The following is a 12,399-nucleotide window of genomic DNA, read 5'->3' on the forward strand; positions in this document are numbered from 1 at the left end:
CTTCAGCAGAGGCCCAAGTTAATGAATAGACAGAGGGTGAAAGTTTGTTACTGAATAATTTCATTACAGTAACTTTTAAATTAAATCATACAAAACTTTTGAAGTTATAATCCATTCAGAAATACAAAAACAATACTCCCACTGCACGCAATCCTATGTCAGACAGTATTAATTCCAGTCTCCATACCCCTTCAAAGCCCTGTAGTCTTTAATTACAACATGTACAGGCATGGATGTGTTTCATACAGGGACATAAACAGGGCATGTCAATAAGTTTTCATTAATATATGACAAGGAGAGAAAAGTATATGGGTATGTATGAATAGATCATTATCTTGGTCATGTTAGTCAGTCTTGCCCACTGTTTGTCACTCTCGCAGGCTTTACATTTATATGAAGGGTTTGAAGGGCTCTATTTATATAGAGGGGTTTGAAGGGCTCTCAATAGCCATACCCAGGGAACTTGCAGACCTTCTTCCAAAACGACCAAAAACAAAAATCCAACCATCCACACAACAAAATATAAAACTTAGCATCTAGCATTACACAAAACCTCCTAAAATGCCTTTTGAAAAAATTCCAGAAAGAAAATACAAGAGACAATACAGGTAAGAGAGCCAAGATCTCCAACATTTTAAATTGAAAACTGCAATTTATAAACACACCAAATAAAACATCCTCCTCCCCTTCCTTTCATTTTTGCTGAAGAAAATTAACATGGAGAATTAATATGATTTCTCCCCAAGTACACACAAATTCTCACTGAGATTAAGAAACTTGCATTTACAGAGAATGCTTAACTGTGTTTATTATTAATGCTTCAGCAGTTTGACACTGACAATAATTCAGTTCTATCATTACAAACACCATAATGACTGAGTATTCGTGTGTTACTTTAGATTACTCTGGAATCTTATTTTACTTTTTTTTTTTTTTTTTTTTTTTTTAATATGAGCACAAAATCTCCTTCTACAGGTCTTTTAATACTAGGATATATAATCACCCCTTGTTTCTGAACCTGAAAGTTTATTTTCATCTCTTAAAAAGACAGAAAGATATAGGGCAAGCCTTTCTTCACAGCTTACCTTTGGTACTCGTTTTCTTGGTAAAGTTAAATTGATGTAATTATTAAAGATGAAGTTTGATGATTTTGCTGAACAAAGATCATTATTTTCTCCATTTTGCTTGTCACCAGCTTCTGTTCAGAAAAAAAAAAATCATACAAGGTGTGGGGTGACTTTTTAAAAGAGGAAGAGAAATGCCAAGGAATGGGCATGACTTAGGCAGTCATCCTTACAAGAGGAGGACTCTTAATGACCTGATATATTAACTTAATGATTTCAAGCAAGAGTTATCTAACTGCTTCTGTTCTCTGAAACCACCAACAGCCTCCAAAACCCTGTTCTCCCATCAAGTTTTTCCCCTCTTTCCTTTTCTAAGGGCAAGGTAACTATTGCAGACACATTCACGTGCCAGAATCACTCGGCTGGGAAGGGGCTCTTGGCTCAGAAGCAGTGCCTGTGAGCAGCCTGTATGAAGTGCTCCCATTCCCCGTACCTGGGAGAACTCAGAGCTATCTGGATTCAGCTTACCTACTGCCCGCAGAGGTGTGCCCCTGAACAGCTCGTAAAACTTGGAGAGGTACATGACCATACTGAGCTTGTCAGGCTCCCCGGCTGATCCCACTTCCTTCCCTGTAGTCACAGGGGGGATCCCAAACTCCCGCTCAGCAACATCAAATGCCAGTTGGTTGTTTTTGACAACGTCTTCTTCATTCAGAGCATCAAAGTCTCTGTAGGGAGAACACACTTGCATCAGTGGCCGTTTGCTGCCTGCTGCCCTTAGAAACACAAAGCACTTCCTTGTGTGTTGGAGGGGTGCAGGACAGCACCACAGGAGAGGGCATGGTCATTTCACCAGGTCAAAGCTACAGAGTCTAAAAGTAACAGAATCAATATGAGTTTTCTAATGAAAACGCCTGGCTTTGCCAGAAGCGTCATTTAAAGGCTATTTCACAGGACAGGATTTTGACGTAGTCTCAGAAAAAAAAGGACTCCTTTATTTATGAAAAAACGCAATTCTTCCTCCGAAGTACTAATAAACCTCTTTACTCTCCAAATACAGCTGTGCTACTACAGATTTCACCTGTTAGCAATTGGTTCTTCAGTTTTTATTAGTTTTATGAAGCACCAAAAGCCACGAGTAGTAAATTTACTCCAGCATTTTAGAAAACAAACGTGATATACACGTGTGCATGCACACAAACACAGGCACTACATTTCTTTTTAAGGCATTACACACACAGTTTGAACGAGGAGCTCCTGTCTACATCAACCAGATTTATTAGTGCACTAAATAAGTGTATCACACATCTGGAACTGCACTACCCATTCTCGAATACATTTTCTATGTGACTTATTCTCAGACTCCAATCCCTTGAATGACTTCCAAAATTCATGATTAAAATACACACGTGAATAAAGTACAAAGCTCCAGGCAGGGTAGTTTCTCTCTCCTCATAAGGAGTGTGAGCTTTTGAACCCCCCAAAGAATCTGTCTTCCTACCACCCCTCAAGGCCTGCTTCTGGAGCCAGGGAGTGCAGGCAGCCCTCTGCCCCAGCGCTGCCTCCTGCAGAGCCAGCCTGGCTCTCATCTGGCCATGTCCTTCAGCAGTCCTGTCTAAAACAAAAAGCCAATGAGACCAGACACAATGTTAATAAAACAGCAGGTTGTCTGTTAGCTCAGGAAGATAAATCTATCAGCTTTCTAGAGAGCAGTGCTTAAAAGGCATACTTTCCACACACAAAGATCAGTTTGCTTTCTACACTCTGTCTTCTGTGGCAACAAAACCATTCATAATCCTCATTTTTTAAAAATAACCTGAGGCAAAACAAAAACAACCAAGAAAATTTTCTTACAAGGCTAGCACGTCCTCTGGCAAAGCTATACAAAGAAGTACCCTGGGCATCACTCCTTTTTTTTTTTTTTCCACCCATCCCACACACTATCACACCTCATAAAAAGAGTTCAATAATTTCTTTCATTTATCCACTGTAAAGGGAGGTTGACAATAACTCATCCACAAGTTCTAAATCTGTGGGTGACTAACCCACATAGGAAAGCAAGAAAATGCATCCAGTGAATTTTGGAGACCCAGGACAGGACAGAAGAGTGACCTCACTATAGATATCATCAAGCAGGCCCAGTAACCCACTGCCAGCAATGGCCATTCCTGCCATCTGTTACACACCAACCCTCTTGTATCTAACTGAAAAGCCTTGTAAAATATTCATATACATGAAGTCAGGCCTTGTAGAGTGAGACCCCCTGAATCACAGTAAAAAGGCAGATGCTAGCACAGGTTCAATCCCTAAAACAGGGAATTTTCAAGGGCCTGCACAGTACTCTTCTGGACAGAGCTGTGCAAAGCTGCCATCTCCCACAACACCTCTGTGGCCCAGGGTTTGCCTACACTACTATTGTTGCAACCACTACAGCTTCTTGAGGACAACTCATTTAAGACTCATCCAGGTATTTTTCTAAGTCCTGACAGTGCCATTATGGCTGTGGTTTTAAGCATACCCTAAAAACCAGTCTTCAGGGACCTAGGAATACAATTCTCACATTCTGCAAGCGTTGCAATTTTTGTTTTAAATAGCCATGTAACTCCCACAAACACTATGATCAAAAGCCATAAGGTTCAAAGCCTTCCTGTTTTTTTAAAAGCATGTATATTTCATTTTAAATGGCATGCAAGGACATGCACAGAAAAAAAAAAGGCAAAACAAAACCAACCCCATTTTGCTGTCCCCCAACACTAGTCACGGTGTGCATTCCCTTGCAAAAAAAACAAGCAACAGAAGGAAACTGTAGACTGTCATTGTTGTTCTGGCTGCTCTTACACTATACTTCTTTGAATACTTAATATACACTACACTTAGCAAAATCTACAGATGCCACTTACATGAGGTCAGGTCTGAAACGATGGATAATTGCACACAGTGCAAGGCCACTTTTCCAGGAGGCAGTCAGGTCTGTGACGTTAACATTACGATACCCTTCTGTCTGTTTCTGACACCAGGTCAACAGCTTGTTAGGCCGAACATCCGACTCTGCAGTTAGTCAAGACGAAACAATTCAATCATTTTTTTATGCTCAGAAAACTCCAAATATTAAGCCACACAAACATGAGATGTCACATACCACGTCTTGAGAGATTCACAGATCTTCTAATGGAGCTTACTCTTTCAAAAGGACATTGCTGTAACTCACTGGTAACAAATAACTGTCTCACCTACAAATAGAAGTGATTTGTAACACAACATCAGAATTGCTGGAGGAAAAAAAGATAATTTATTTCTAGGTTAACTTTATCAACAGATGGATCTGAACTAAGGAGTCTCCCAAAAATCTTGTTTATGCACTACTTGTGGCTTTATATCTCCTGGGAAAAACAAAAACAAACAAACAAAGGCATCTGTGATTTCACAAACAAGCCTTTCAAGCACTGACCTGGTGAGGTCGAACACAGCTTGAGTTCAAGTTTGGGTATCTTGTTCCTGGGTCAATGGTATACTGATCAAAGTTCTTGTTAATATTTTCAGGTGTAGTCTGAGGCAAGAGTCGATAAATGCTTTCTCTTATAAAGAAAAAATATGCAAAAGATAGTGATTATAACATATTTATTATGTTACGAGTATCTTATTTTTTTGCAGTTACCTGAACCTTTATTTTGATTCTGCCAGGACAAGTGCCATGCACTACACATACATGTATAATGCATCCACATCATTTCTTATCCCTGCTCAGCAAGAGAAGGATGCCAGACAGAAAAAGGACAACAAAAAGACGGACTTAGAACTTATACCCATATTTTCCTGAGACAGGAAGAGAGCAAGAAGACCAGAAAGAAAAAAAAAATTAAAAGGAGGTTACATCATACAGACATCTGCTTTTGCTTTAACCTCCACCCAAGGAGTAACTTCTTTACCACATAACAGCACTAAATCCCATCATTCTGCAACTCCTATAACCACCACAGCCTTTTTTATTATGCTGTTCAATTTTCCATTTGGGACTACACCGTGTTTGAGTCATCCCACAGGATTTTATCTTAAAACTCCTTAAAGAACTGTACTTAGTAATGCTCCTACTTGCATTACCACAACCATGACTTTCTACTCTGTATCTGCCCCTAAAACAGCCTGGGTAGCTACAGGAGAGCAGGGCAGCTGCCATAAGGACTTAAGTCAGCAACTTCAACATCTGACCATGGCCACACCAGGATTACTGGTGTAATTAACAACAGGATTTTGCTCTGTTCAAAATAACATTACACAGAGAAGCTTATGATTTGGCATTACAGCAATTCATCTTTGCCATGTATTTATCAGTCAAAATAAAGAGGGTGCCAATTGCTAAAATGTAAAGTTAAAATCACAGATACCATTTATGAAGGCCATTGGTTTTAAAGTATTTGTTTATACATGTTTCAGGAAAAAACATTTTTTTCTAATTACAAATACAGATGCTGAGATGGTTGACGGATTAGTGCTTGACAAAAAATAGCTTTGATTTTTTCCAGTCAAGTATTGTACTTAATTCTAGTCATTCACAGTTTAAATTAGTGATTTAGGCCCACATCACACACACTGCTCAATCTCTGTATCAGTGTTCAGAAGCTTACAAAACAACAGCCTAGAGCCAATGTAAATTGTTAGTAACCTAAAAGAAAAGATAATTTCAACCCAATGCCATTGCAGGGAAGCAAAATATTTCTCCTATTGGCATTTCATCTTCCACTGCCTTCTACCAACACTACAACTCCTTAAAATGCTATGAAAGCAATAGAGAAGACAAAAGCAGTACTCACCGTTCGGCAAGGATTTCTAATGGGGGTTTTCCTTGAGCCCAGCTCCGCACCATCCATACGGTATCAAAAGCAGCTAAGAAGCCTCTTGCACAGCCAGTACCCATTGGCCAGAAGGGCTGTAAGAAGCATTTACATTTTAATTCCTTATATTTCTTGAGGTCTTATTACAAAAGTAACTTGCCATGTGAATTTGGAGCCTAGGGTTTCATACTGTCTTAGAAAAGCAGCTCAGAAAGAGTTAAAATAAAATCTAATCAACTCTTTTAGTTTTTAGAGGTTTCTCTCCATGTCTTATTTAAGAAAATACTTTAAAAAATATGCTATATTTAAAAACAAATTTCTTTACTTCATAAGGTAAAGGCTGGGAAAAAAAAGACTTGGAATAATCAAAAATCAGTTAAGCTTAAAAAAAAAAAGGGGGGGGGAAGGAAGGGAGAATGCCTTTCTTTTCATCTCCTAATTTCGATTTTAACTGATCTTTTCAAACACTTCAGGCTGTCAATATTAGTAAAAGAAAAAAATAACTATATATATACACACACATTAGCTGTAACATACACTTTTCACTTCAGAAAGAGAACATATTGAGGCAAAAAGACTGCAGTAAAATTTGGATTAAGTTTTTCCCTCTGATTAAAGTCAGGAGAATTATGCCATGCACCCAAGCTGAGGACACACAGCTCATAGTTTTCAGACAGAAATAAAACTTGCATAAAGCAAAAAAGAATCTCAGCCAGAGACTGCCAGCCAAACATTAGTTATGACATGAACTACGGCAAAGAGAAGAGAAAGCCTATTCCAAAGAAGGTACCATTGTTTCAGAACATGTAAGAGAAAATAAAGTTTATTTTGGAAGAAAGACAGAATGGCTAGATTTTAAAAACAGATAAAGGAAAAACACTATTTGGAAGATATCCCTAAATATACCTCAAGTAAACTATCTCCAACAAGCGCCACCAGGAGCTGATGTCTGTGCCTCTCTCTCACCAGTGCAGCATTCTCAGATGCGTACATACAGGTAAAATCAAACATTGCCACATCTGGTTGCCCATAGTGATTAATTGCAAAATCCAAGGATGGCAGCTGGTAGTTGGTTGCAAAGTCAGCAGCTTCTCGGGCATAGGACAGCAAATTGCTCTGGTTCACATTTTCTCCACAGAGGAGCAATTCAGTATCAATATAGTCCTGCAAAACAGAGGCATGCTGAATTAGATACTCCAACTATCCTCTCTGAATTGCAGCATTGAAGTCTCATAGCATAAAAGTGGCAACTGTACATCTCCTGGTATAGAGAACCATGGGAAATTTGTTACCATCTCTGAGAAGTCAGTACACAAACACAGGTTATTGTACTACCCCGAACAGGAACTCTCTATGCCAACATTCAAAAGCACCTTTATTTACAATAAAAGACTATAGAACCTCCCAGCTCCTTGACTACAGGTTATTTTCACAACTTCCGTGCTATCAAGAGATGTTATCACCATCACCACAGTGCTTTTTCCTGTGTGTGTGCACCCCATGTATGAAACCACATGGGAGCAGAAATACCTACATACTGATGTAATAACATGCTGGTCTCAGCCTGAAGGCTTGACTTGATGTTTCAGTAACAACAAATTTTAACATGGACTATGGAAGTTTTTCTGCTCTTCTATTTGGGGCTGTTTTTTTTTGTTTGTTTGTTTTTGTTTATTATTTTTTTCCTGACAGTGTGGTAAAGGACCCTGCCTTTACAGGTCATTCTACTTAAAGCCAACAATTATTAATAAGGCAGTTTCTATTACAGCTTAATTGTGGACAAGACCTTAATCACAGGGGTGATGCCACAGAATTGCTATTAGCCCAACTGTCTTTAGGCAGATTGTTTTCTTCACTCACACATGAGTGACTCATGGAAAAAACTTGCCAGGCCACAGCCCTTCCTCTCCAAACTCCTCACAACTCTTGTGAAGCTATGCCTACAGGCACCAGCCCCTCAACCCCAAAGGCCACTAACTGCTCTCCCATCACCTCTGGGGTGTCCACCCTTCATCTCTCCCAGCCTGGCTGCTCTATCCTGGAAGCTGGCATCCTCCAAAAATAATGAAAATTGTGGCAACCAAGTTAAGTGGTCCCAACAGAAAGAAACATTTTGATAGCTCCCTACAAGCACTTCCTTTGGGAAATTATACTAGACTGTTTTGGCAACATCTAACTTTGCAAGAAAAATTGACTACTACTACATTTCCTGGAAGAGAAATTTAAACAGTGCCAAAACACTTTCTAGAAACAAAAGAAAACAACCTCCCCATCTTAGAGAAGGGGAAAAAATAAAAGGAAAAAAAAATGCTTTTCAAAAGGCCTCAGAAATTCTCAAGTACTTTTGAAAGTTCAGAACATTATATTTATGGACTCTTTTTATGATGTTTCATCAACTTTGGAATTGGCATTTTAGCCTTGGGTAGATCTTAACGCTTCCTTGTTTGCCTCATGAAAACTGGACACAGCTGTGCGAGGTTAACCTTTAAATAAATTATTTTTTTATTTTCTGGTGTGATGAACACACCATGCATTTCCAAGATCCCATTTTGGTGAGTTTCAGAACTAATAAATTTAGGAAGTATCATTTTCATTTCTCTACAGAAACTTCGTGCTACCTGAGGGGAAAAAAAAAAAAACGTCACTCAGAGTAAGATCTAGGTGATCTGAGCTTTAATTAAGTGACCTAGTAAGTCTATAAACACTTTCTACAACATGGAGCAACATTTATGCATATGTTCACACTTAGTCTGTGCCAAGTAACTAAAGGAAGATTTTACCCAGAATTTTTACGTACGTTCATAATCACTCCTTTGTCCAGAAGACTCTGTTTTTTTGCTGTCATCACAAAATAATGAGTGCTATCTTTGTAGTAAACAATATTCTCTAGGTCAATTCCTGAAATATAACACATTTATTATGAAGTACAATGCATTTTCTGTGACATTTACTAACAATGTGACTGATGCCCACAAATTCCTTCTTGGGATACATTCATTTTACCAAGGATATTGGTCTTAACTGCCAGGAGTTTGCTCCCACATAATTTAAAGGTATCTGGCATCCTACTAAGAAATAGCCAGTTAACTGCAGCCTTACTAATCTTCTGAGGTAGAAAAGGGAAGTAAAGGGAACAACATGCTTTGTAGGTTGCTAGAGCTTTGGCTCTAACTAGGAGTTTGAGTGTCGGTTATAACAACAAAACTAACAAACAGTTGTAAATCAAGAATGGAGTTGCTTGTACTGCAAGTAGGTACATCTATTCTGAAACCCCTTTTCATACAGCTGTATTTCACAGTTTATATTTTAAGTATTTATGGCAGACTCCCATCTAGTTCTTTCCAGTTTATCAGACTTACACATCAAAAAACAAGAACAAACTCCTCCCAGAAGGGCAAAGCCCTTTTCACAGGATTTAAGCTGTTCAGCATGTAAACAGATACAAACAAAACAAACTATGTCGTAAGGGAAAACTGTGGTCACTGAAAACACTCTTATAAAGTTGGACATAGCTGACATTTTTACAGTTGAGAAGAATTTAAACATTATAACAAGCTATGATGTGGCAATACCCAAGCTAAAAAAAATGCTACTGTACCATAAATGGACACCTCCCTTAGCAGCATTCTGACACCATTAGCATTTTATCACTTGCTTTTAAATAAAATATATCCAAATTAATGTTAATAGGAATGGGAGGGTGGCCCTGCAGATAAAGACTTCCTCTACTGTCTCTTGTATTTATTTGTCAAAAAAAAAAAAAAAGAGGATCCACCCACCTGTTTCCTCTTTAAGGTCCTGAAAGAACTTCTGATTGAAGATGAAAGCAACACCACTAATTTCTTCTACCTTGGCTTCTGCAGTTGTATTTCTGTTTATAAAATTGGCAGTGATAGCTATAGCCAGCTTTCCACGAAACTCCTTTCTCCTAAAACCTGGTAAGAAAAGAAAATAATTAAAAACACTGGAAACTTCACATCAGACTTTGAGGCAGTGTCAGTTGAAGGCAACTCAGTCTACTCCAACACTTAAACAGCATACAGTCAGCACATTTTGTTTTATTTCCAAATTCCCTTGAATGCAGAGTCTTTTCTCCCCAACCCCAGCTGCAAAAGTAGAGCTGTACCATATTGAAGATAGTCTCATTTAAAAAACAAACAAACGAAAAAAAACAACCACTAAGGTTGGGAGGGGAACTATGGGAAGAAGTTGAACATGAGAAGTTAAGTACAAATGATGACTAAAAAAAAACAAACAAACTAGAAATAGTGAAGTAAATTTAATAAGGGGAACATATTTACATGCTAAATAACAAGTAGATTTTTGTTAGATGGGTGGTAAACAGTTTATGAAAAAACATGCAAGAAAACAGTAGTTAAAAGCAGCAGAGAAAAATCGGAAAAAACAGAAACCTCTGTAACAGTGCTTAGCTGCAACATGCTACTAACTAATGTGGCTTTTCAAAGACTGAGGGTTGAAAATTATTCAGTGCCTTAACTTTTATTTCTTATGCAAGCAGTTCAATGTGAAATTACGTGCATTCTCACTCCATCCTAGTTAGCTTCCCTTCCCAAAAATGCCTGGTAAGCAGTAATCTTGCAATTTCACATTCAGTTTTTCCCTCTGTGTATTCTCCTTATCCTTAAGTAAATTGTGAAGTAGATCAGGTCTTTAGAGTATTTTTAGCCAATTGCAAATGGCTTTTCAGAGAATATGTACATTGTCTAATATGAAATCAATTACCTATAAAAATTTCTCTTTGTGCTTTTTGGTAGGTTTTTATTATTTCATTCGGATAAATTTAACATGAAAATACTGGCTTCTGTATGTAAAAAATCTTTAGTGCACCAAATAGGATACTGTGTTTGGCAGACATAAGAATAAACAGACAAACTATGAAACTAACAAAAAAGGGAAATGGTGTATTTAGTGACCTGAAACTAACATGGATATAATTAAAGCTACAAGGAAGGTATATAATTCGATAAACAGGTTTGTTCATGTGATACAAGAGCAGTTTAACCAGTATCTCACTAACAAAGACAGCTCAGGCGGTCCAAATTCTCAGCAATATCTCAAGCTTATGGGGGACATGTGTTCGTTTTGTTTTGTTTTTTCCCGCTTACAGTAATTTATTATCTCTGCAAATTGTTTCCAAAGTAGCTGTTTCTGAGATTAAATCATCTTTACACAAGACTAATACCTCTGATGCCTTCATTAAATACCCAGTTGTCACCTTTTGGTCTTTAGATCAAACATGTAGTGGAAATTTATGGCACAATAGTAAAGATAATGCATTTTGTCAGCCCCCTTCAAGTTAAATCATCATGTAATTACTTAACATCGAAGCAAGCCCAATGGTATCATGATATATTTTCAACGCAATGCAGATACAGACGGTTCTGAGGATCAGTAATAATATTTAGGTGATTATTCTGAAGAGAAGGTAGCACATTAAAAACTAGTTTTCATAGATATTGGTGTATTGAAAGGCAGCCTGTTACTTTTCATTCTCCTCTGACTTTCAGGTCTTCCAATGTACCCTACAAGAAAAAATTAGTATGGCTAAAAGCACACATTCACATACCCTCTAATGTGTTCCTGCGGCCATCTGCACCAATAACAACATCAAATTCATACTCTGACAAAGGGTGATCCACAGGGAGAAATTCAGCCCTCCAACCTATCTCTAAAAACACAAAGAATAATATTTATTCATTCTTTGGGAATACAGTAGAGAAGTGTTTTCAGAGTTTGAAGAATAGGCATCGGGATAAATGGTCCATTTCTATTCAAACGGACTTGTATTCTGCCTCAGATCAGTGCAGAGAAGTTCTGCTGCACTCAAAGCTATGTTCATGCTGTATTAAGCAAGGTGTAGAGCTTAGGGATATGGTTCAGTGGGGACTGTTAGCGTTAGGTCAGAGGTTGGACTCGATGATCTTGAGGTCTCTTCCAACCTAGAAAATTCTGTGATTCTGTGTCAAGCTCATAAGCTGACAACAAAAAAAAGAAGCCCTTATTTGGATCACCTAATGCACTAAACTTCCTTTAAGACTGACATTACAAGACTATACATAAAATACTTCTCACAGAATGACCCCCATAATGACCCTATTAGGACTGTAAACATGTATTAACAACAGGAAGAACTGGGCTTTAAAAGAAGAAAAAGAGCATCCTATTCTTAATACTTTTAATTCTGTCTTCTAAACGCAAATTAACAAAAACATACCAATGCAGCTAAATTTAATCTTTGCATTAACACAAAACATTGTCTGAAAATGTTTGTATTGCCCTATTTTTTAAAAAAAAGCTATATAATATGCTTTAACTCCTTATAACATTGTTTGTTCTACCATTGCTACATGAACATTTACAGAGAAATAGCAAAGTATTTTAATGAATTAATTAAAAAATAAATCTGTTGCTACTACTCCCTAAGTTCTAATTAAGAGAGATTTTTCTTTATTTCATAAAAAAATCTGCATAAGATGGCTCATAAG

At 37.7% G+C, this 12,399-nt stretch overlaps 1 protein-coding gene across 6 annotated transcripts in view; it reads right to left on the minus strand.

Annotated features, from left to right (window-relative positions):
• Positions 1-12,399, minus strand: part of MICAL2 (microtubule associated monooxygenase, calponin and LIM domain containing 2) — a 131,590-nt gene that overhangs the window by 67,151 nt on the left and 52,040 nt on the right. For all 6 annotated transcript variants that reach the window (XM_084287727.1, XM_084287726.1, XM_084287724.1 and 3 more), the window contains exons 6-15: positions 11,481-11,582; positions 9,673-9,828; positions 8,691-8,791; positions 6,800-7,057; positions 5,873-5,988; positions 4,513-4,639; positions 4,204-4,294; positions 3,965-4,112; positions 1,593-1,792; positions 1,086-1,198 (exon numbers count right to left, since the gene is read on the minus strand). In XM_084287727.1, the coding sequence (XP_084143853.1) occupies positions 1,086-1,198; positions 1,593-1,792; positions 3,965-4,112; positions 4,204-4,294; positions 4,513-4,639; positions 5,873-5,988; positions 6,800-7,057; positions 8,691-8,791; positions 9,673-9,828; positions 11,481-11,582 (1,412 nt within the window). The remainder of the gene's footprint in view (positions 1-1,085; positions 1,199-1,592; positions 1,793-3,964; positions 4,113-4,203; positions 4,295-4,512; positions 4,640-5,872; positions 5,989-6,799; positions 7,058-8,690; positions 8,792-9,672; positions 9,829-11,480; positions 11,583-12,399) is intronic.

Source organism: Netta rufina (genome assembly GCF_964035555.1).
Source record: "Netta rufina genome assembly, chromosome: 5".
Taxonomy (NCBI): Eukaryota; Metazoa; Chordata; class Aves; order Anseriformes; family Anatidae; genus Netta; species Netta rufina.